Genomic DNA, 24,928 nt, shown 5'->3' with positions numbered 1-24,928 from the left:
ATGAGATTAGAGGTAAGTACAACACAGTCTTATTAATGCATACAGTAAGTCACACAGGTAAGTAATACAGTTAGGCCCTAGGGGCCACGTAAACCATATACTAAGTAAGTGGTATAAGAACCACTGTCACGGAAATAGAATAGGCCTAGGCCTAGGGAATCGCTGGGGCTACACTACACTAGCGTTAGTTAGGAAGTGGGAGGCCCACGGGATTCGTGTGCAGAGTGGAAACACTCACGCGTAATGCGTAAAAGTCAATAGCAATAGTACAGTTTAGAAAACGGTAGATTTAGGACACTTCCGGAGTAGCTAGGAAGTTGAGACTTGAAAACTAGACACTAGGATAGTCACTATCCTGATGAGCACCGGAGTACCCAAGTTACCTAGCCCACAGGCTGCGGGTGCATAGGGGTGAAGATGCGTCGTTTTCGTCGTCGACTCCTATGGATGCCTGAAGAAAGATGCTGACAGGCAGTCAGTGAAGAGTGTCCGGTGGATCCCAAGGCTGGGATCAAGAAGAGAAGAAACCTGCAAGCAGAAGGGACAGAGTCAAGGTCACTAGCCAGTGACCACGTGGAACCAGGAAGGAACCAGGCGATGTCGTGAAGAGTTGCAGGTGAAGGTGAAGCTTGTCGCTGCAGCCAGGAGGACCAGGAAGCGTCGAGGACGACCAGGACCAGGAGGCGAGCTGTCCCACGAAGGCTCTTGCTGTCGGCGGCGTCGAAGTTGGACTAGGACTCACCAAGCCTTGGCAAGCGGAACCCACGAAGAACGAAGGACTTGCTTCTGGTGCAGACCAGGAAGGTCTGGGGTGCTTCTTCTTTGCAGAGAAGCGGGAGCCAGTCTGGAGGAGCCAAACCAGCGCAGAAGAGTTCAGGGTGCGTCGTCACAGAGGCCACTAGCCAGCGGGCAAGCAACCGGACAGACGCGGCAAGCAGGAAAATGCTGAAGGGCCCCACGCAGGACTCGTGGAGTGTGGGGGGCTGATCTTCGGTGCAGATGGTGCTTGGGGTTGGGGCTTCTCAATCCCCGGTGCACAACTTCGAGGGTACCTCAGAAGCTGCGCTGTAAGTTACTAGCCACTTTTCCCAGGTAGCCGGTCCCACGTCGCTCGTCGCCTCCACGGATCTCAGCTCTGCTGCAGATGTGGATGAGGGTCGGAGAAGTCTGGAAGTCAAGGCTCTGGTCGGGCTCTGCAGTCGGTTCCTCGTAGAACGTGGGCAAAGCAAAGGGTAGTCTCTTGATGGTGCCTGTTTGCACAGGGTAGCCACTCCTTGGCTACAAGGGAGATTCTTCAGTCTTCTTCTTTCGTCGAATGTCGAAGGTCCAGAGTTTCTGTTCAGTTTTGCAGGTTCAGGATAATCTAAAGTCTTGAGGCCCAACTCCCACTCTTATACTAATCTGGGGGGCCGGGATACCTGCTAGGTCACGCCTTATGGGTGGGACCTGGGAGGGGGCGGTTACACCCACTTCCCTTTGTCCAGTTTCGCGCCAGAGCTGGGGCTGGAGTGCCACAGCGCCGGTTTGAACTGGACTATGCAAGGAACACCTTGTGTGCCCCAGGCATGTCTCATTCCTTTCAGCCCACCCTGCCCCAATACACTAAAGGCTGTCTGGGGAGGTGCTAGCACCTCCCCAAGCAGGAAACCTATTGTCCAGGCCTCCCTGGCTGGGATCACTCCCAGCTGCAGGAGGTCAGACTTGTGTCGTGGCAGCAGCATCCATTTTGTGATGCTGAGGCTTTGGTCAGAGGCTAACAGTTGAAGTATGATTTTAACATGTCTTTCCCTCTAGAAGGGGGGAATAATATTCTCATGTCCAGAAATGACATGGGGGTATTATTCCCTAGTGTTAGACACCTTACACGACATGTTTTGATAAAGCCAAACCATAGTTACCATAACCGTCTAAGATTATAAGGCACTTTAAGAGTATATGGTAGGCTATATCATAGAACAGCTATAAGGACAAGGTTCCGAAAGCTGCAGACAGGCTCAGCTCATGCTAGAGCACCATCTCACATGTTACCAAGCACTCTGCCTCCAGGATTGTCACGGCCTGCCATAGGAGTGACTGATAGGTACACATGTGTCTATATGTAAGTTAGGTATAGGAATACTACACCTAAGCAAGGGGTGATTACACGACCTTGCCCCAGCTGAGTGATCAGACAGTTGTGTCAAAATGGAAGGCCAGGCCAGGGGTGGCATAATACATGCTGCAGCCCCTGGTAGGCCTAGGGTACACCTATGCCCTGGGTACCTAGGGTACACTGTACAGGGGCCAATAAGGTGATCCTATCCAAATGGGTTATGCACCTAAAGTACATAGTATTAATTTAGAGAGAGAACAGCAGGGCTGTGGGTCTGATTAGCAGGCCCACAGCCACATCTAAGTCGAAAACCAGTAAAGCAAAAGCAAAAAGTGGGGGTGAACATAGAAAGCAGACCCTACTCTCCTACAAGCTGCCCTCCAGTTGTTGTAGTCACTGTGTTGCTCATTTCTCCTTTTGTAATTGATGACCTCAATTATTCTTGCATTTGTATTCAAATTCTTCAAGAGACCATCTACTTCTGCAGAAACAAGGGTGCCTGTAATGAGTCTAGCTACTAAGCAGTAGTCACTCTTTACGTATTAAATTAATTTCTGGGGTTTTCTTACTCTTTTTATGCACAGCTCTATAAAGCAGTATGACAATTTCATTGCAGCAGGAGGACAGCTTCAGAGTTACGTAAGGAACTCATGATCCCAGGAGCATTTTTGCTTGTTCCAAAGATCACCAAGATGCATCACCTGAAACTAGAGCTTAAAACAGAAAAAAGACAAACCTCTATCTGTTTAGTAAAAGCCTTTTACAATGACCAACCAGAGGTAAACCTGAAATTATGGTAAGGACGGAGACAGAATTTAGACAAGAATTCGTAGATTCTGCAATGTGCATATCAAGTAAGTATATTACACAGTTGTCCATTTCCACCAAATTCATGATAATACAGATCTGCATACGACGCAGGGCAGCTATGCTCTACTGGAATGGTGAGGAACATGAGGAAGTGAAGTAGAGTTGGTGAGCATGAAATAGATGGTGTGATAATAAGCTTTTTTCTCTAGATCTTCAGTTGTATTGCCGCCATGGACGGACTGGAGAAATTACTCAACACTGAACAAAGTGAAAATGTTACAGTGTAAACCAAAAGATATGCTTGCTAAATACAATGTATTCATCATACTACAAATGATTTGAAAAGGTTTTTTTAAACTTTTCATTGAATCCGGTACCCACTTAACTGCTGAACAAAGAAGCATGTTTCAAAAGTGTTTCAAAAGAGTCCCCAAACACTAGGGAATGGTGCTGGACTCCAAGGAATGACACTTTGCTAAGGGTGGGGTTACGTTGCAAAGGACCTTGATCCGTTTTTACCAATACGGTGTGTATATGAGCAAAGATACTTGGAGCCACTGTAGAGACTTCAAACATAGATGGAAAAAATGAGCCACTGGGTTATTTGTTAACTTTCAAAAACTATAAAGGTACAAAAGTGAGACTTTTGAAGGTACAAGGAACCTTATAAACAATGGGCAGAAGAAGAAGATGATGGTAAAAAAGATATGGACAGCCAGTATTCAAACAGGAAAAAATACCAAGCACATGGATCAATAAACTGAGCTTTTAGGGTTGATTTCCAAAATCCTATGTTGCACTAATTGTGATGCTGAAGGGGGGAGGGGGTTTAAATAAGAAAAATAAGAGAAGATGGTAGCACCACTATGAAGCATCCTTGTTTATCTGCTCATTGGAGATGGGAGAGGTTCCGGGGCATTGGTTAAAGATGTAGACCCAGTCCACCAAACTGGAAGCCGCAAGACGTCGGACAGTCAGTGACCATTTGACTGACTCAGAGAGGTGAAGATTTGATGGAATTAATTGAAAGGCGAAGCTATTCGCATATGTTGAAATCAGTGGATTATGCCAATGACACCCAACTGGCACTGTCCGTACAGGCAATGCTGTATCTGATGCAGAGTATCTCTCAAATTTGATATCCAGTATACAAGCGTTGATGCATGATAATTGGCTTGACTCTGGCAATCATCATCAGCTCTTTCAAACTCATCAACGACACTCACAGTAACAACATCCAAACCCAGCTACCTATTACATGGAGCTCCCGCTCACCAACTGCATGCAGCAACTTTCTATATTGCCCCTACAGACTGAAGTACAACCCCTTTAAGACTGTGTCCTAATCCTCTGAGAAATCCACACCTCAGACGCAAACATATTTGACCTTTATCTATTGCCCCTCCCCCCCCCCCCCCCCAACTGGCCTCAAACAAACAAAAATATTAATATAAAAATCAGCAAAAGGTTGGGCTTTCATTAAAGACTGTGAAGTCTGTCTCAAAATCACCCCCACGTAAATCTTACAATTTCTCAGGCAGACTTTCACTTGCTAAAGCCAATCTCCAGACATCTTAACTACAGCTACAGTGTTTATACAGGCCTGCAAGACAGTCACCTTCAGCAAGTCCAAAACAAAGCTGCCATACCACTAAAGCAAGTTGTCTGTAGAGAATGCACCGCCGCTTCAGCTTTTGCGAATAACCTCTGCCTCCCTATTCCCAAAGAGTACCATTACAAGGAAGCTCGTACCGTCCTCAAAGGTTACCTGGAAATGGGTTCCACAACAAAAGAATCTAATTTCAAAACAATTAACTATTTTCAGCCATTGACAAGCATCTGTGCAGTCCCAAATTCAGGAAAGCATCAGTCCATTCCTAAATGAGGAAAGTAATCAAAGGCTGTAAAACATACTCTGTCCTCCACGCAAAGCCGTACAACCAATAACCAGTAAATCTACGTCAACCTTCTCACATCAAGAGCCTTACGTTCTGGCTTCCTTGAAACTAGTTCTTCTTATCAAACTGCGCCCCGGGCTCCAGCCGCGGCCCGTGCAGGTAAGAGCAGTGGGGCCGGGTTTGGGGGGGTTCGACAGACGACCATGAGGGAAAATCAAATAAATAATTAATTTCCCCTCATCGTCGTCTGTCGCAATCTCTCCCACCCGGCCCCACCGCTCGTACCTGCACGGGCCACAGCTAGCAGGCTCTTTGTAGACCCACGCCAATCCACACTTCTTGCTTTCCTATCTGGCCCACGCACTCTGGATGCCACACTAAGATACAAAAATTAACTGGAGAGAAACTAAAATGTAAAGTATGTATAAGTTCAAATAGAACGAATATCTGCAACAGGACTGATGCTCTGGTGAAAGGGTGGCAAAAATTAGGAGCATGTTAAGAAAACCTAGCGAGGGGTATGGCAATGGGGAAGTAACTTTCTATGATGCCATAGTTAAAGTAATATGCCTTCTATATTTAATCTTTCTAATGTGCTTCTAATACAGTATTCCCAGCAGTGCTGCGCAGATTGACCTACCCAATAAGGAGGCTGGTGCCCACGGAAGGCGCTGCTAATTCCTGTTCACCATAGTTAAGAGAGCCCTTCACACACGAACGTCATTTAGGGGTCTAAGCTGCGACCCCTGGCTTGCCCTTTGCTACCCCTAGCACTGCCTTTGCGACCCCTGGCTCAGAGGTGGCAAAATCAATGCCAGGAAGACAGGGGCAGCAGCTGGTCTCCACTCTTTTTTTACTGTCAATTTTTGATTACACTAATAGTGAATAAATAAAGTATATTATTCACTAATAATGTAATAAAAATGGAGTACAATAAGCTGGAATATGCCCTTCCATGGCAGCCGAGGTAAGTAAAAAATGGTTTTAAATGTATGTTGTGTGCGTGCTTGCGGGTGACAGTGTGTGTTTATGTGATAGAGTGTATTTGTGAGAATTTGTGTGTATATGTAAGTATGCGTGTGGAGGTCAAAGGGCGTGTGATGTCACTTCTGCTACCTCTGGCATTTCGGTGAATTGGCGTCCATGCCTTCACAGAAAACGTGGCTAGAAAGGGGTATTGATGGCCGTCCACACAAGGCAAATAACATGGGATGAAATATAATGCGCACAAAGCCTGTGCTTCGTGGTACCACCTTCTAGGCGGATGATGCATATATAATTTATGGCAACAAATTCGATAGGAGGAGTAAATTCGAAATGGCATGAGTGACGGCTATTCATAGACGGGGTGTCTTGGCTTTAGATGAAAACGATAACAAGATGGTCTGCAAAGCAACTAAAGGTGAGGTAAGCTGAGGAAGCACTGAAGAGGGAAGGGATAGCGCCGAAAAGAACCTCTGTGATCAGTCAGCATAAAAGCTTTCTCACTGCCCGACTGCGCAATCGATTGCATAAAAGCGCGAACTTCAAAGACGACCGAAGCAATGCTGGACGTTCCCTTGACAAGTCACAGACAACGGTCCTACAAAACCGTAAATATCCTTACAGGCCGCAAATGCGCTAATTAAGGAAAGAAAGAAACACGCGCAGGGTGTTAAGGAAAGAAAGAAACACGCGCAGGGTGTTAAAGAATAACATGGTTAATTCTCCACATGGCTGCGTTGTCTATAGCGAGTAGCAGATGAAGAACACCTTGGAGAAAATAAAAATAAAATAAAACAAACTGCATGAATCTCAGAATCTTCCCTGCGCCCTGCCATCCTTTAAATATTCCCTACACGTGTATTGCTGTGGTTTATTTTTATCTAAAAAACAGAAACATTTGCTTATAATATTAAAGTGAAGGGCGGAGCACCTGAAAAAAATACATGAATGATTTTCTTTTGCCTAAATATTGAGCACATGTATGGAAGAGCAGGGGGTGGCGCAGGTTTACTCACCGAGAACAAGAAATATCCACCAGAGCCAGTACTGACCGTTGAAGTATCCAGTGAAATAGTCGGAAAACTAAAAGGGACAAAAAAAGGCAGATGTGAAATATTGTATCGAGCACAAGGTTATTAAAGAATCACAACATCACAGCAAAACACTCTTGAAGCCAAAATGAGATGCACAACTGGCACACAAATACAAACTGCGGCGGATCTAAGCATTTTAACCCAAATATAAAGGTTAACATTGTCCTTGACATAGTGTGTTGAAGTGACAGGAAGTGCGTAAAACAGCTAGGATTACTCCAATTACTCGTGTAAAAGAAAGGGTTACTTCACTGCACAGTAAAGTGTAAGGCAACACGGCGCAGGGGCCTCCTGCTTCCAATATTTACACCAAAGGCACCTCAGTTTGATCTTATCAGGCCGGGGTGTTCTGTTGACCTCTGGGAACGAGCGTTTGACCTTCCGCGCGCCCCCGCTGCTAATCGCTGCTCCCGGACCCCCAGACGCATAATGGGCCCGACTCATTAAAGCCTTTTCATTTTCTTAAGGTCGGTGTTCCAGCTTCCAGTTCCCAGCAGAGCCTGCTAAACGGCCCTTGAAGAGCTAGTCCGCCCGCTCTTGTTAGCATGGCGAGCCTCTGTGGCTCCTGTGCGGTATGTCAACTGGAGGCCAGGGCTGCACTGGTACTGGAGAATGGCGCTGGACACCGCACATTTACCATACCCCAGGCTAGGTAGGCTGCAGTCAGATGCAGAGACCCCACACTGAAAACAAGACTAAAGGATTGCCTACTTTTCTTTTACGCCATTCAAATGTATGGCGTGAGTAAGACGTCAGGGAATTTACGCACAGCTAAGTAACATGGGGTTTGGGGTGCCTTAAGGGCAGACAGACCTCTCATTCAAAAGTCACTCAATATTCGCGCTGCATACACGATACTTTATGATCAACCTTTTCTCACCATGTGAAACATTTTCTATTAAAAAAAAGTTTGCAACAAAAATAGTGCAAAATTTCCTACTAGCTTAATTTCTGACATTTCTTGTAATTCGTGTAAAACAAAATTATGTAAACTACACAGATTACTGAGGAGAGGCTTAGATATAATGTATATAGAAGGTTGTAATGTCACTGTGTAACATATCACCACTGTGCTGTCCCATTCACCGCAAATTATAACTGAATTAAGGAAAACATTCTTCTGGTTTCTACAATACATTACAGACCATCACAGTAATGTTTCAAGCGTAAAGAAATACAATTATTTATTTCCTGAGAGACATATGTGATTTCTTAAAAGAAATATGCCTTTATCACGTAAATTACTTAATAAAAGCGGGTGATTTCTCGGTGGTACTACAATGCTGGTTTGATAACTGTATTGTAGGAGTGTGGCCCCGCCAATCTCTTCAGGCCTAGGACGGTCCCGCCACTGTACCTGCTACAGGTGAACCCAACTACAGATTAACAAAGGAAATAAAGACCTGTGGCCTACAGAGCACTTTGCTGAAGGCCTTATTTTGATTAACCGTCCACTCCAAGTTTGGTAACATATGCGGTGCGGATTTTTTTTTCCTCTCAGTATGTAGCGGCAGACTTACAGGGCAATGTTTACATAAGGTGGAGAAGTTACCACAAGTCCAAGTGGAAGGTGCAAGGGGAGGGCAACTGTGGAGTTGCAACAATTCGACTTGGGGGAAATACAGAGTAATTTCAGTCTTAGCAATCTTGTTGCTGCCTAAAGTACAGGGTGCATTAAGAGCAAGCACCTTGCACCTAATGATATACTCCAGAAATCATGGCCGCACTTGGAGGTAACAGAGCAAAGACTTCTCAGAAGTAGACAATCATCGAGATGTGATTAGGTGAGGGTTTGTGAAACTGAATGGTCACCCGGATGTCTAGTTGGGATTCCTGATGAGAATCATGGCCCACATGACATTTTGTAAGCTTTCCATGAAAATAAATGTCTAAGTCATTATGCAGGATGCCCGGTGCAAGTGTTATTCCATTAGTGTTTCCAGGAGGCGAACAATCAACTGTCAGCAGTCTCAATGTAAGGCTCAAGGATTTTAGTTAGCCAAATGTGTAATAAACCCACTGCCTCCATTCTTTCAAAGCTATCTATGATTTGAGCTGTTGGGGATCTGTGGGGACAACAGAGTTAAGAGAGTCACTTCTGCAAAGCTACCCGTCAGGAAAAGGAAGGAAGTTAGGCTACATACAGCTACAGGTCTTGCTGTTCAACCACACTACAAGGGCAGGAAACGCCAGGGCAGGAAACTCTGGAGAGCGCCACACTGCAAGCTAGGATGATTACCTCACATCTAGTTTAAGGGAAGAGGCTTCCGGGGCGTGAGGGGTAGATAGGGTGACCAGATTCTCAAAACAAAAAACGGGGACAGGTCATAGACATAGAAGTAGGACTACCGTTTGCAGTAACCATCGACATAAAAGTAGGACTATTTGACAGCTGTCATAGACATAGAAAAAGGACTACAATTACAGCTCCCTCCACAGACCGAGATGAAGCATTACAGACAACAAATCCGCTGTCTTTTATTGGCACCCCTCTCCTTCACACAGCAGCATTAGTACTTTTTATTACATTTACACTTTTAAGGACTTATAGCATATATTTGCCAAAAATCAATAAAACATCACAGGCTAGCAAACGCCAGATTTACTAGCTTTATCAATGCTCGTTTCTATAGCTCCGCGTCAGCACCACGTAAAGTACAACTCACCAATGTTGCTTAGTTGCTCATGACAGAAAAGCATGGGAGGTAAACTGCAGAATGCTAAATTGCCAAATGGCAGCCATGGACCAATGTACAAAAAAAAACTTCTCTCCAGGTATTACTGCCTTAGGGTCTTAAGGGTGGCAAAGGCTGGTCGACCACACAGTCCTCCCACATTTGCGTGGTCACTGCTGGGATGTCATGTTACCTTACTGGGGCATGTATAGTGCACTCTAGCCATTGGTATCATCTTATAGCGCAATAGTGTGAAGACCTGAGCAAAAAGCTCGAGCAGCCCTGCTCGCCTCTCCCACAGGCGTTAACCCTGCTCCTTTAAGTCCTTTCCAGCTAAACAGTTTGCCGTGATCTGAAAGGTCTGTCAAAAGGTCAAGTCATAGCTTTGATATGGAGAACACAAAGCATGCATCAATTGGTTATGAATAAAACATGCAATGAGCAATGCATTAATCCTTGCACGGTATGCATAAGGGCTACTGAAAAGTTTGTATGACTATGAATACAAGCTACAGGATGAAGAAATATTGTTTTATCCAAAGTAGAAACTTTGGCTGGCACGATGACGTAGGTGGTGCTGCCTGTAAAATGTCTCTCTTCAAAGGATTTCCCTTCTTGCTACAGCGTTCACCTCAGTGACGACACATGCCGTAAACAGTGCAAAGAGAGCATGCGCGCGCATGCTCAACCGGAACAATGAAAAACAGGGACATTTCTGTGTTTAACGGGGACACTGTTTAAAAACAGGGACATTTGAGTCACTTGGAGAAAAGTGTCGGGACACTTCCCCAAAAACGGGGACCGTCCTGGGAAAACGGGGACGTCTGGTCACCCTAGGGGTAGAGCCACTATGTGAGGAACACCTTCACAAAGGTAAGACACCTGGCAGCATCTCCTAGTTGTTTTGCCTCTGTTCCACTTTTTCTCAAGTTCATCAATTGTTATTGTGTACTGACACCATGTTATTTTCTCCCAGTACTGATTACCGGGCCAATGTTTCCCTCCTCGCCCATTCCTTCCCTCCTCTGTTATTTGCACTTTCAGCCTTGCCTGAATCCTTTCTGCTCTTCTCCTAATCCTGCTGCACTTGAGCACTTTTCCACCTTGCTGTCAACCATCCCTCTGCTCAGCATATAAGGCTCTAGGCCTCTACCCTGATCGGACCGGGGCTGGTTACAGCACTCTTCCACTGAATGAGAGGTGAAATTTATTCGATCGTTGATTGTAACTTTTTTCAAGTGCTAAAATTCTAATTGTATGTTCCTCTGTGTGTTTCTCAAGATTACAGAGCAGTGGTTTCACGAGGACCTTGGTCGCTTTTGGCACCATTCTGAACCAATGTCTCCAGTGTCTTTTTCCTTTCCCTAATTTTTTTCTAGACTGCTAATCAAAGGATTTTTAAATTATACTTTTGTTTGCTCAGGTGGAAATTTGGGACTGTCAGCTAGCTATATTCCAATATGGCAAACAGTACACAGTATCCAATCCGGACTCTATTAAATTAGCTCCACAAAGCACACATTGTGTACAACAACCCTCTCTGGGCAATACTCTTTAAGGAGTTGAATGTTTCTTGTGAGTAACATCTTTGAAGACCCTACAATTTCTGCCTCTCTTTGTGGCTCTTGAGTATATCCTTTCCCATCTTTAACAATGGTAAAATCACGATCCACTCTACAGGTTATATTCCTGAACAGGATTACAGGACGAGGAATAATCTGATCTCCACTTTCAAACCCTCTTTTGACTCCTCCTTTGCTATTTCCGTGCAACTCCTATTTCTCATCTAACTGCCACGAAATTAGGATCGTCACATTCCTATCTCGTACCCTCAGCAATTCTAGTCCCATGTACCTTAACACACCCAGTACTCTCATTTCTCTCCCAAAAGCATTACTCACTCCTTTTTCAAGCAAGGTATCTTCTCTTCTAAATCCCTACTTCCACTATCTCCTCTATTTCTTCACTTCATCCTCATCTGCCATCCACTCAGTTCTTCCATCCTAGATTGTTCCTTCCCATCTCCTTTTTTGACTCCTTCAGTTATCTATGAACTCTCTCGCCCCAAATCGCACTCGATTTTACAACCCATACTGATACAGGTACTATTTACCTCATCGATTTCCTCTCCTCCTCTCATTTACCTTCCTAATACTTTTGTTTAACTAAACCCTCTCATTCAGGATCAACTTCTTCTACTTATAGTCTGATAATCACGCCTCTGCCTAGTTTACCCACATCCTTTCCTGATTCAGATCTTGCAAAACACGTTCACCCTTTCAGCCTGGGAAAGGAACCTCTGTCTAGACTGAGCCTGAATAGATCTATCCTACCTGAGCTTTAGATCCAGGAATGAAATTATTAATCATTTCAGAAGCAGCAAGCAAACAGCAGAAAGCAATGGGTGAAGAAGTAGGCATGAATTACTAGCATCACTAATGCGTAAAGTATCATCAAAACCGTGGAGCAGGATATTCCCAGTACCACATAGTGGTCTGAAACCCAATAGGATGATATTGAAGGTTTTGTTGTAATAGACTATGTTGTTTCAACTCTGTGGCTGCTAGACTTGCAGTAACTTTCGCAAGGAAAGAAAGTCCTGAGAATGATTGGAAGTGGTTAATATCGTCAGCGGAGGACTGACTTGGTGAACTTTTAAGGCAGTCGGGGAAAATCCCACGACATTAGGTAGTTTCTATAGCCCAAATATGAACAATATACATCCAAGCTCTATAGAACAACATATTCACAAATGTACAGTAATATTGAATATGCTACTTACCAGTATGCATCTGTTCTTGGCATGTAGGGCTGCTGACATTCATATCTGTGCATAGATCGCCACCTAGTGTTGGGTCCGGATGTTTGCACGTTGTTGTCCTGGAAGAGTCTTCGAAGTATCCTGGGATAGGTGACTCCTCCCCTGGACTACAGTGCGCATGGGCATCCTCTCCATCCTCAGATTGTTTTTCGCCATTGTGGCAGTGATGGAGTAGATACAGAAAGTGATGACCATGCTTACAGTAATTCTGAGAGCTGCAGCTGCTACAGGCGCCGGGGAGGAGGGAGGGCGATATGAATGTCAGCAGCCCTACATGCCAAGAACAGATACATACTGGTAAGTAGCATATTCAGTTCGAGGCATGTGGGCTGCTGAATTCATATCTGTGCATAGAATACATAGCAGTACCTCCTATTAGCGGCGGCTACCAGTGCCAGCTGCAGCGGTCTGAAAAAGAGTTTTGAGAACAGCCTGTCCTACAGCTGCCTGCTGTTTTGATTGCACATCTACACAATAGTGTTTGGTAAATGTGTGTGTAGTGGACCAGGTGGCTGCTCTACATATATCATGCAAAGGAATGTTTCCCAGGAAAGCCATGGAGGCCCCTAACTTACGTGTTGAGTGGGCTCGTGGGGGAATTGTTAATGTGCGTTTAGCTTTTTGGTAGCAAATTTGAATACATTTAACGATCCATCTGGCTATACCTGCTTTGGAGATAGCGTTACCTTTGTGGTGTGGGGCAAAGGCAACGAAAAGTTGTTTAGTCTTCCTAAAGACCTTAGTCCTGTCGATATAGTACATGAGGGCTCTCTTTACATCTAGTGTATGGAGTGCTCTTTCTGCGACAGTTTGTGGGTTTTGAAAGAAAACGGGCAGTTCAATAGTTTGATTCATGTGGAACTGCGATATCACCTTGGGCATGAATTTGGGGTTGGTACGTAGTACGACCCTGTTGGCGTGAACCTGTATAAATGGCTCTTGAACGGTTAGTGCCTGGAGTTCACTAACTCTCCTCAAAGAAGTGATTGCTACTAGGAAAGCTACTTTCCAGGTGAGGAATTGAATCTCGCATGAGTGTAGAGGTTCGAAGGGTGGACCCATCAGTCGTGTGAGGACCAAGTTGAGGTTCCACATTGGAGCTGGTGGGTGGCTTGGAGGAATTACTCGTTTGAGTCCTTCCAAGAATGCTTTGATGGCCGGCACTCTGAATAAAGAGAGGTGCTGCCTGTTCTGGAGATAGGCTGATATTGCGGTCAAATGGACACGTATTGAGGTGTATGCCAGATTGCATCGGTATAGGTGTAAGAGGTAACAAATTATGTTTTGGATGGATGCGTCTAGCGGGTTAATGTCATTATTATTGCAATAAATGACGAATCTTTTCCATTTGGCTGCATAGCAAGCTCTGGTATTGGGTCTCCTGGCCTCCTTAATGATGTCCATACAGTCAGGTGGCAGGTTTAGGTAGCCAAACTCTAGGACTTCAGGAGCCAGATTGCCAGGTTCAGCTGTTGTGGATCTGGGTGCTGAATCTCTCCATGGTTCTGCGTCAAATGCGCGGGTTTGATCCGCAGCCTTTGATGCGGCACCACGGAAAGTTGGAGAAAGGTGGTGTACCATGGCTGGCGTGCCCACGTTGGAGCAACCAGGACGAGTGTCAGTGAGTGTTGTCTGAGTTTGCGTGCCACCAGCGGTATCAGTGGTGCTGGAGGAAAAGCGTACACAAATCTGCCGGACCAGTTCATCCATATCGCATTGCCCTGCGACTGCGGATGTGGGAACCTGGCGGCAAAGCTTTGGCATTTTGCGTTTTCGCTTGTGGCGAATAGGTCTATGTCTGGATGACCCCACTGCTGGAAGTACGGCTGGAGTACTGATGGGTGTAACTCCCACTCGTGCATCTGGTGGCTGTGTCTGCTGAGCAGATCCGCCATCTGGTTGTCCTTGCCGGGGAGGTGTTCCGCCATGAGGAACATGTTCCTCTGAATGGCCCACTTCCACATGCTCTGAGCCAGATGAGACAACTGTGGAGAGTGTGTTCCTCCCTGCTTCTGTATGTAGTACATGGCGGTCATGTTGTCCGTCCGGATCAACACGACTTTGTTGCACAAGTGTACTTTGAATGCTTTCATAGCCAGGAAGATTGCCATCAGTTCTAGAAGGTTGATGTGCATCTTCTTTTGTTTTGTTGTCCATAGTCCCTGCACTGTGTAATTGAGTACATGAGCTCCCCATCCCTGGAGAGATGCGTCTGCTGTCAGTATAATTTGTGGAACAGGCTCTTGGAACGGTCGGCCCTTGCAAAGGTTTTGTGGATTCCACCAATGCAGAGAGTTGTATGCCCGACCGCTCACCAACACTAGGTCTTTTAGTTGCCCTTGAGCCTGATTCCATTGACGTGCCAAGCACTCCTGAAGCGGGCGCATATGTAGTCTCGCGTGTGGGACTATGAAAATGCAGGAGGCCATCATGCCTATCAACTGCATGAACACTCGCGCGGGAAGGGAGTGTTGGGGTTTGAACTTGGAAATCAGCATTTGCATGCTGTTGATTCTCACTAAATTCGGCTGAGCTGTGGCCGTCAGAGTGTCTATGGTCGCACCTAGGTACTGTTGTACGTGTGCGGGTTGGAGATGGGATTTTGGGTAATTTAGTGAGAACCCCAGACTGTGAAGAAGGTGAATGGTGCGGGACATGTGGCTGGCACATTGCTGGGCGGACTTTGCTTGAACAAGCCAGTCGTCCAGGTAGGGGTAGACATGAATGTGTTGCCTCCGTAAATGTGCGGCCACAGTAGCCAGGCACTTTGTGAAAACTCTGGGCGCTGTTGTCACGCCGAAGGGAAGAACCTTGAATTGGTAGTGCTGCCCTTGAATAGTGAACCTGAGATATTTCCTGTGTGATGGGTGAATGGGTATGTGGAAATACGCATCTTTGAGGTCTAGCGTGGCTAGGAAGTCTCCCCGTTTGAGCAGTGGTAGGACTTGTTGCAGGGTGAGCATGTGGAAATGCTCCGAGAGAATGTAGCGGTTGAGGGGTCTCAGGTCTAGTATAGGTCTGAGCGACCCGTCCTTTTTTGGTATTAAAAAGTACAGGGAGTACACCCCCGTACCTTGCTCGTGGACGGGTACGACCTCTATAGCGCCTTTTTGTAGCATACTTAGCACTTCCTGCTGTAATAGCGTTAAGTGCTCTGAGGACATAGGATGGTGTTTTGGCGGTATTGTGGGTGGAGTGGAGGTTAATTCTAGGCAGTAACCGTGTTTGATAATATCTTTGACCCACCTGTCCGTGGTGATGGAGTTCCACGTGGACAGGAACTGTTGTAGCCTTCCCCCGACAGGTGTCATGTGGTCGGGAGGAAGGGAGAGGGCGTCACTGTTTGTTCTTGGGGAAGGACCTGGTGTTGCCATATCCGCGTCCTCTGCCCTTTGTGCTTGAGCCACGATATCCACCCCGGGTGTTTTTATCATAGGAACTTTGCGTGTTTCCTTTGTTGTAGGTTTGCTGTGACCCCTGTCCTCTACCTGCTCCTCTATTTCCGGGGCGACGAAAGGAGCCGCTCCGAAAGGTCTGCGTTTGGAGAGCCCCCATGGACTTTGCAGTGTCTGTGTCCTTTTTTATTTTTTCTAGGGTGGTGTCAACCTCTGGCCCGAATAAGTAGTCGGGGTTGACCGGCTAGTTGAGGATGTTATTTTGTACCTCAGGTTTGAATCCGGAGATTCGTAACCAGGCGTGTCGTCGTAACATGACGCTAGTGTTTATGGCTCTGGCAGCTGTATCTGCGGCATCCAGTGCACACTTAATGGATGCGTTCGTGAGGAGTTGTCCCTCCCTGATGAGGATCTATGCTCCCTCTTTGTATTGGTCAGGGAGATGTTGGAGTAATGTTTCCAATGTGTCGTAATGTGCGCGATCGTAGCGAGCTAGGAGCGCCTGAGTATTGGCAATACGCCATATGTTAGCTGCTTGGGCTGCAACCCGTTTGCCGGAGGTCTCTAGCACCTTGGACTCTTTGTCCGGGGGAGGAGCATCCCCTGTTGTCTGCGAGTGCGCCCGTTTGCGAGCGTTCGCGACTACTATGGAATCCAGAGGCAACTGGCCTCTAATGTAGGTAGGGTCCCCAGGCGCCGACCGGTATTTCTTGTCGATCCTGGGGTTTATTACTCTTGCCCTGGTGGGTTCTTTGAAAATGTCCTTTGCTGGTTTGAGGACACCTTTCAACATGGGTAGAGTTTTGATATTCCTTTCTGAGGATGCGAAAGTATCCATGAGAAAATCGTCCTCGATGGTGTCAGAGTGGAGTTGCACACCATGATTGGCCGCAGCGCGTTCAATGAGGGCGGTGAATGCGGCAGTGTCCTCTGTGGGAGACGTTTTTGCGCCATATAGCTGTGTGTCCTGTGTATCCATAGGTGCACCCGGGTCTACAGGGTCATCCCAAGCCTGGTCAGGGTCCTGTTGGCCTTGAGGGTCCATCTCTCCGGGGTAGGGGACGTGGTCACCCATGTAGTCCTCCAAAACGTCGGTTTCGGAGTGTGTTGGAGAGAAGGACAGTGGATGTTGGTAAGAGCTATGGAGAAGTTCGTAAAGAACTGGTTCCGAATCCACTGGCAGCTTTTTCTTTAGCGGGATCCGGTAGGAGTCCAAAGCTGGCTCGGAAGTTATTCTCCTCTTGTGGAGCATCATTCTGCCGGTGTCGGCATCGATGATGTGCGATGGTGACGTCTCCACAGGAGAGCGTTCGGCAGGTGTGATCCTGGTGTGGGTGACACGTGTTCTGATTTCGAATAGTTTTGGGGCCGTGGATGGCGGCAGGCCAAAAGTAATGTTGGCCGGTGCCGGAGAAGCTTTTTGAGCTTTTTTCGGCTCGGAGCCTGACGTGTCCTGGAGGGCTGCTTTGTCTTTGATGCGTTGCAAGGACGCTGCAACTTGCCGCACCTGGAGCGCCGACGGTTCTTTGGCGCAGACCGGTTCTGTCGAGGCGGGCGTGGACTTCTTCGGCGCCACTGGGTCATCGAGTCGAGGAGAGGTAGTAGCCGTCGACGGCGTCGATGATTGTGCCTTTGGTGCTGCTTTCGAAGCGGTGTGAGGCGCAGCAGCCATTTTGACCTTTGTGGCCGGAGCCGATTGTTTCGGTGCCGGGAGCCGAGGCGGTTTGGCGGTACCGATGGTCTTTTTCCGTGTGTCGGCGCCGACGTCGGCTGCTGCAAGCTCGGCACCGAAGTCCCGTTTGGTGCGGTCGGTGCCGACGGGTTTGGCTGGCGTCGAAGGTGTGGTGGGCTTCGATCCGACCAGTGTCACTTTCAGTTTCAGTTTCTGATGAACCAATACGGCTTTCGGTTTCGGTTTCGATGAAGGGAAACCAGTCGTTTTGGGTAGCAATGGCTGCCGCTGAATGTCCGAGGCCGGGCCAGAGGGCGGGGCCGAAGAACTGCGGGATAGGTCTTGGGTAAGGCCCGAAGGCGATCCCTCGACCGGAGCCATAGACTGATGCATCGGGATATCCTCAGTCTGTACGGGTAGGTCTTGCTCGTCACCGGAGCTACTCTCTTCGGCCCCTAAGGCCTCATTGTAGTCTCCTACCTCGGTGTCGGCTTCGTCTCTGTGAAAGAGTCGTTCTTCGATGTCTTCCGATCCGGAGTCGTGTTCGGAAGCGGGGCTGGAGGGTAGGTTCTCCACGTCTTCGACCTCTTCGTCCTCGGCGCTGAAGATGTTGGTCGGGGCCGGTGCCGCTTGCTGCGCTTCAAGTCTCGCTGCTCGTCGATTCCGGAGAGTCTTCTTGGATCGGAATCGGGCACAGGCCATACATGTGGACTCGTCGTGATCCGGTGAAAGGCATTTGTTGCACATCGGGTGGACGTCGACATGGGGATATTTCGCGTTGCATACAGGACACCGCTTGAATGGTGTCCTCGATTCCATCGTCGATGTCGAGTCGATGGTCGGGTATGATGCGAAAAAGTTGTTCTTGAAGTTAGTAAACTAACAAATAACTATCGATACCGATCGGGAACAGTACCGACGCGAACTAAAGGCCTTTTGGCCTGTAAAAAGTTTTTCCTAACTTGAGTCAAGATAAGCACATCCGAACCCAATGGCGGAAAAAAACAATCTGAGGATGGAGAGGATGCCCATGCGCACTGTAGTCCAGGGGAGGAGTCACCTATCCCAGGATACTTCGAAGACTCTTCCAGGACAACAACGTGCAAACATCCGGACCCAACACTAGGCGGCGATCTATGCACAGATATGAATTCAGCAGCCCACATGCCTCGAACATGAGAAATACACATTTAGCAGGTGCATTCAGCATGCAAGAGAATAGTTAAAAATGTATAACAAAAACGAGAAGGCAAAACATATACAAAATTGATGTAACGTGAAATAGTAGCACTGAGAGAAAGAAGGCTAGAATAATTATCTCAAGAACGGGATAAGGCAGTCAAGAAAGCAAGGTGAGGATGCAGAAGAAGCAAGTGCGAGACCTTTTCTATGTCTCATTCGCAAAAAATAGCATCCTGCATGCCGAAGCAATTGCCTTCCTATTCAATTTACACATTTTAAACATCGTTCTCAACAAAATACATCGCAGGAGCAGGATACACCCTTATTCGCTTGGAGGTTAGAAGACTGCATCTACCTCATCAAGAGAAGCACAAATCTCAAGCTTCAAAATATGTTTCATATGTCCAATATTTCCTTTTGAGAAATGTTTTTTGCATGCATCAAACTGATGCAACGTGTGTGAGCCAACAATAAACACTTAATGATGGGTGTCAGATAAGGACATTTTACACAAGTGCTGTGCGATGAATAAGAGGTGCACACTCTCAATTTGCCAAATATGCAGTAACAGGAACAATTGGTAAGGACCCAAAGTCTGGAGGGATTAGATGAGAAATGGGAAGTCCCTGAAGGTTCTGCTCAATGAGCTCAAAGTTCATCTTAATCAGCTTTGAAGACCTGGTGAGATGCATGCGGGTGAAGGTGGTCAGGGTGATGACAGCATGGTTTACCCAGCCGACATGCAGAGGGGGCAGGCAGATGATGTTGCCACAGACACACAGTCAATGGCCAAAATGTTGCCTTAGATGTGGATAGGGATGGTGGCGACGTGAGCAATGTTGGTAGTGGGCAGCAGGCTGAGGGAGGTATTCTTTCAAGTTCTTTGCAGATGCATCGTCTGAGGAGCTAATGTCCCCAATTAATATCTCCACAGATTACATCTGAAGGGGTGGTGAAAGGCTGCTGTGATGAAATCATGCATCCTGGTGTTTAATGCTGAGTGGAGGCATGGAAGCAAAAGACACACAATTGATGGACGGAATGCAGAACAAATCAAAACATTCACCCCCAGTCAAGGGATCTGGGTTAAATCCATCATTCTTTTGCTCACCATGCCACCCCATTGTAGACCTGGCCATTTGCAAATCAGTCTTGACCCTGTGCCCCATGGGAACAGTCCAGCCCGAACTGCCAAGCCAGGTCCTCCCGGGACCGTAAACAAGCATCCTAGGACCGGTTTCGGGGTTTCACCCCTCTTCAGCCAGGATAGCTTGATTCCAGTGGCACAGTGAGCCCAGGACCCACATCTGGGCATACCTGGCGCACCTAGAGCGAGAAAGCAAAAGAAACACAATTGATGGACGGAATGGAGAACAAATCAAAACATTCACCCCCAGTCAAGAGATCGGGTTAAATCCATCATTCTTTTGCTCACCATGCCACCCCAGTTTAGATCTGGCCATATGCAAATCAGTCACCCCGAGTGGGACGGGTATGCTCAGACGTGAGTCCTGTGATCTCCATGCCACTGGAATCAAGCTATCCTGGCTGAAGAGGGGTGAAACCCCGAAACCAGTCCTAATATGCTTGTTTTCAGTCCAGGGAGGACCTGGCTTGACAGTTCGGGCTGGACTGTTCCCATGAGGCACAGGGTCAAGACTGATTTGCATATGGCTGGGTTCAAACTGGAATGGCATAGTGAGCAAAAAAACGATGGATTTAGGCCCAGATCTCTGTACTGGGGTGAATGTATTGAATGTATGAAATTGTTCTGCATTCTGTCCATCAACTGTTGTTTTTGCATTTGTCACCCCGAGTGGGACGGGTATGCTCAGACGTGAGTCCCGTGCTCTCCATGCCACTGGAATCAAGCTATCCTGGCTGAAGAGGGGTGAAACCCCAAAACCGGTCCTAGGATGCTTGTTTCCAGTCCAGGGAGGACCTGGCTTGGCAGTTCGGGCTGGACTGTTCCTATGAGGCACAGGGTCAAGACTGATTTGCATATGGCTGGGTTGAAACTGGAATGGCATAGTGAGCAAAAAAACGATAGATTTAGGCCCAGATCTCTGTACTGGGGTGAATGTATTGAATGTATGACATTGTTCTGCATTCTGTCCATCAACTGTTGTTTTTGCATTTGTCACCCCGAGTGGGACGGGTATGCTCAGACGTGAGTCCCGTGCTCTCCGTGCCACTGGAATCAAGCTATCCTGGCTGAAGAGGGGTGAAACCCCAAAACCGGTCCTAGGATGCTTGTTTCCAGTCCAGGGAGGACCTGGCTTGGCAGTTCGGGCTGGACTGTTCCCATGAGGCACACGGTCAAGACTGATTTGCAAATGGCTGAGTTCAAACTGGAATGGCATGTGAGCAAAAAAACGATGGATATAGGCCCAGATCTCTGTACTGGGGTGAATGTATGACATTGTTCTGCATTCTGTCCATCAACTGTTGTTTTTGAGTTGAGGCATGGGGGCCGGTAGAAAGCAATGAATGTGTCAGCTTTGGAAACTGTGAATACCTGACAAACCTCCACCAAATAGAGATCATAGACCTGTGAGTTCAGGTGTTTGACTTTTTGCTGAGAATCAGGACGAAAGTATTGAATATAAAAGGGTATTCAACCAAAAGCCAATGGCACTGGGGTAAAGCAGGTTACCATAGTCCTAGCAGTGGTTTTAATGAATATGCAGGTTAGTGCATTCATGTTTTATTGTAATTTATCAATTTCATATGAAGGTAAGTTCAAATAAACGACTGTCTAGTGGGGATGAGACTATACATGCTACTCGCAAACATTTGTCCAGGGGGCACAAAGTACGGTCTGTAGTGTGACCAAGGGCCGCACTGATGCCAGCAGGGTGGTGGTAGGGGTTCTGGGTGGGTCAAGGATATTGTAAGGAGGTCTAAAAATGTTTAATAAACAGGCAAGCATTTCTTTGCAGGTTAATAAATGCTTGCCTGTTTATTTAACATTTCTTTCTGAATATAGTGCTTAGCAACTAGACAGCAGCTTGTGCTGCTGTTCACCAAGGGGGCCGCATGTAAAGGTCAAGAGGGCCGCATGTGGCCCCAGGGCCGTACTTTGAGTATCACTGGACTAAGACATTGTCCACAATGATCCAATGAAAGAAAGAAAGGTAGAAAAAAGTATCTGGGACTGCAGAATCGAAAGAAGCAGCTTTGGGTTAATGCAGTGAAAGCATCCAGAGAAAGGCCTCAAACAATGAAGATGCTAAGATAGTTTACAGAGTAGGTGAGGATCCAATGCAAAGGGCACAAATCAAAGGACTATCATCCTGGTGACTGAAGTCTGGCACTTCAGTTTTGGAGCGATCAAGTTTCAGCTTGTTCCCATTTACCCACCTGTCTAGAGTTAGCATACATTACTTAAACTACCACGCTGCTTCGGGCCAACTATCAAAATTCTGGTTGGTCCTGCTACAAGAAGCGCCTAATGTATGTACATCAGACTACCACTGTTAGTGGGCGAAAAGCAATTTCATTTAGCAGCCAACCGACAAGGTATTTTGAAATATGTTATATTAGAAGTTACATCAATGCATGCTTAGACTGAAACCAATAGATTCCAAACAGATGTATCAGGAGATGAATATATGGAGTAAAATTAGTAGCAGGAGCCTGGACTGCTGCAACTCCTTCACTACATGATAATTAATATGGAAGGAACTAAACTTTATGTATGTTTATCTTCAATTAATGAGAAAATTCAGTATAGGGCTTGCCACTGAATAACAATGGCTCCTAGTCTTTTCAGTCAGATGGTGTGGTGGACAACATTTTAAGATGCAGACACATCTAATAAACCCAAGGCCATAGTGCACTCCACAGATGAGTTTGCGGGCTTCCAAGGAGTAAGTTGCAAGGCTGACAGTTTGTTTTCTGTCTGTTAAGGAACAGATTCAGCAGAGAGCGGGTCCTTGGATGCCAAAGTCGTAGAGGCACCTGATGGGGATGGGGTGTGAGTCTATTACAAATGCTGCAGAGAGGTCCAGGAGAATGAGGACTGCCGTGTCTCCCCGTAAAGGAACATGCAGATTTAGTCTGTGGTGGTGATGAGTGCTGTTTCTGTACTATGGATGGGCCTGAATCCAGATTGTGTGGCGTCAAAAAGCTGGTGGTTGGTGACGTGGTCACGGAGGCATTGGTTGATTAGTTTCTCTAAGAACGTTGCTGGATTTGGTAGAAGGGAGCAGGGCCAGTAGTTGGAAAGTGTGGCTGGGTCAGTACATAGTTTCTTTAACAGGGGCAGGATATGTCATGCTTCTAGGTGTCCGTGAATGTGGCTGAGTAGATGGGAGTTGCTGACAACGGATGTTGGTGCTTCCCTAATTGATAGGAGTCCTTTGGTGAGGCGTGGTGGGGTAAGGGTCAGATGGGGACCCCGAGTAGACGGTCTTCATGGTAGCAGCGATTTCTACTTCGAGCCACGAGGTTATAGTTCATTCTTCGACCGTGATGGGAAGTTAACTTGCAATGGTGATGGGGTCCATATGAGGGTCAGAGATGCTGCATATAGAGGAGAGGTTGTTTTTCCACAGAAGAATTACGAGAGTTTGTTGCAAAAGTATTGAGAGAGGGTGATGTTGCTGGCGGTGGCAGGAGGTGGTGGCAGGAGGTGCGGTGAAATCTTTGATGATGTCTAAGATTTACTTGCTGCTGTTAGTGTTGGCCTTGATGCTAACTGCAAGAGCTGTGTGCTTGGTGTTCCATATCTACTGGTGGTAGTGTCTTAGGACTGATTTGAATATGACTTTCTGTAGTGTCTTGACTTGTTCTCTTTTAGCACTCCAGTTGCTTGTAGCAACATTTTGTCAACCTGAGTTCCTGTGTGTGCCAACTGGCCTGTGGTCGGCCTCTTACAGTTGGGTTGCGCTTGAGCGGAGCCAGGATGTCGGGCATACGGTGATCCAGCTGTTGAGGTTCTTGATGGCCAAGTAACACGTGTAATAATAGCATATTATTCTCTGATCATCTGCATATATGGTTTATGCAGTGGTATTTATATGTACTTGTTTTAAAAAAAAGGTATTTAACCAAAACCAGGATGTAAGGGGTACATTCTTGCAGCATGGTAAAATCACACCGGAGAGCCCTCTTGACTTTTAGGAGAGTTGTTTCCCTGCGTAAAGATACAGTTACAAACCATGAGGCAATAGGAAGTCTTTTTCTCATGTGAATTTTGCTCTACTGTGGTAAGAAATCCGAATTTGACCTTTGCACTGTAGTAATAAATGTGTGAATGCGTGTTCACTTGTACAGTTGCTCAAAATAACGTTATTTAGCCACATTTATTTCCCTGCAGAGAGTCTATGGATTAGCAGAGAGATCTGTAGCTCATGGATGGCACCTCTTTGTCGATCGTGGAGAGCCACCTGGATGCACGTCTGGGCTCCTCTGTTGCCCCCTAGCACCGCGCATGCACACATTTGCATGCCCTACTGCTCTTTCCTGACAGTGCTGATCTGGCTCGCTATGTCTTACAACACTGCAGGGCACTAAACCGGATAGATTGGGTGTTGGGGGATGTCAAAGGGGGCTGTAACTGGGGGTGAGGGGTAGTTGGGAAGTTGTACTAAGAGATACACTGAAGACGGGATCGGTAAGAGTGTATGTGTTGGTTCATGCGGAGAGGGAAGTTGCCCGTGGTCAATCCTGACTTCAGAAGAGGGTGTGTATTTGCTTAATTTTGTTTATTGGGGTTTATCATACGATTGCATTACGTGTATCACCAGCCCACCTATGTAACTGTACTGTTATGTAAATGCCAATAAAGTTTGTTTACCAAAAATGGATGGCACCTCTTGCCACGAGTATATCCTATTGGCTGCTGTGTTCTATAGTTTGGGAGAGGATGTAGCCTTGGGGCTAGAGCGGTCGACCTCGAAGCTGGGGAACCGGGTTTGAGTCTCGGCAATGATGCTCAACATCCTGTGATTCTGGGCAAATCACTTAATCTCCCCGTGCCTAACAAAAATGTATATATATATATATTCACTGAAAAAACCATAGGTTTCACACACGTTATAGTTAGGAATTAGCATTTAAAAAACCTTGCAAATTCACTGAAAAAACCATAGGTTTCACACATGTTATAGTTAGCGGAAATTTTACTGATAAAAAACCAATGAAATTGCCCCGTTATAGTTAGTGCTGGCAACTATAACTCACGCGACCGCAATCCTCTGCTGATGCTAATACTGTATTTAGACACTTATTTGCCCATGTCTTCTTCCATACATTTTTAGCTATACATATATTACAAATATTTTTTTTTCATAAAGACA

At 46.6% G+C, this 24,928-nt stretch overlaps 1 protein-coding gene across 2 annotated transcripts in view; it reads right to left on the bottom strand.

Moving 5' to 3' along the window:
- The window catches only part of NDFIP2 (Nedd4 family interacting protein 2), a 221,254-nt gene that overhangs the window by 18,027 nt on the left and 178,299 nt on the right, over positions 1-24,928 (bottom strand). For both annotated transcript variants that reach the window (XM_085622088.1, XM_085622087.1), the window contains exon 6: positions 6,801-6,867. In XM_085622088.1, the coding sequence (XP_085478214.1) occupies positions 6,801-6,867 (67 nt within the window). The remainder of the gene's footprint in view (positions 1-6,800; positions 6,868-24,928) is intronic.

This window comes from Triturus cristatus, chromosome 8 (genome assembly GCF_964204655.1).
Source record: "Triturus cristatus chromosome 8, aTriCri1.1, whole genome shotgun sequence".
NCBI lineage: Eukaryota > Metazoa > Chordata > Amphibia > Caudata > Salamandridae > Triturus > Triturus cristatus.
The sequence above is the reverse complement of the archived record's forward strand: the minus strand, read 5'-3'. Positions and strand labels throughout refer to the sequence as shown.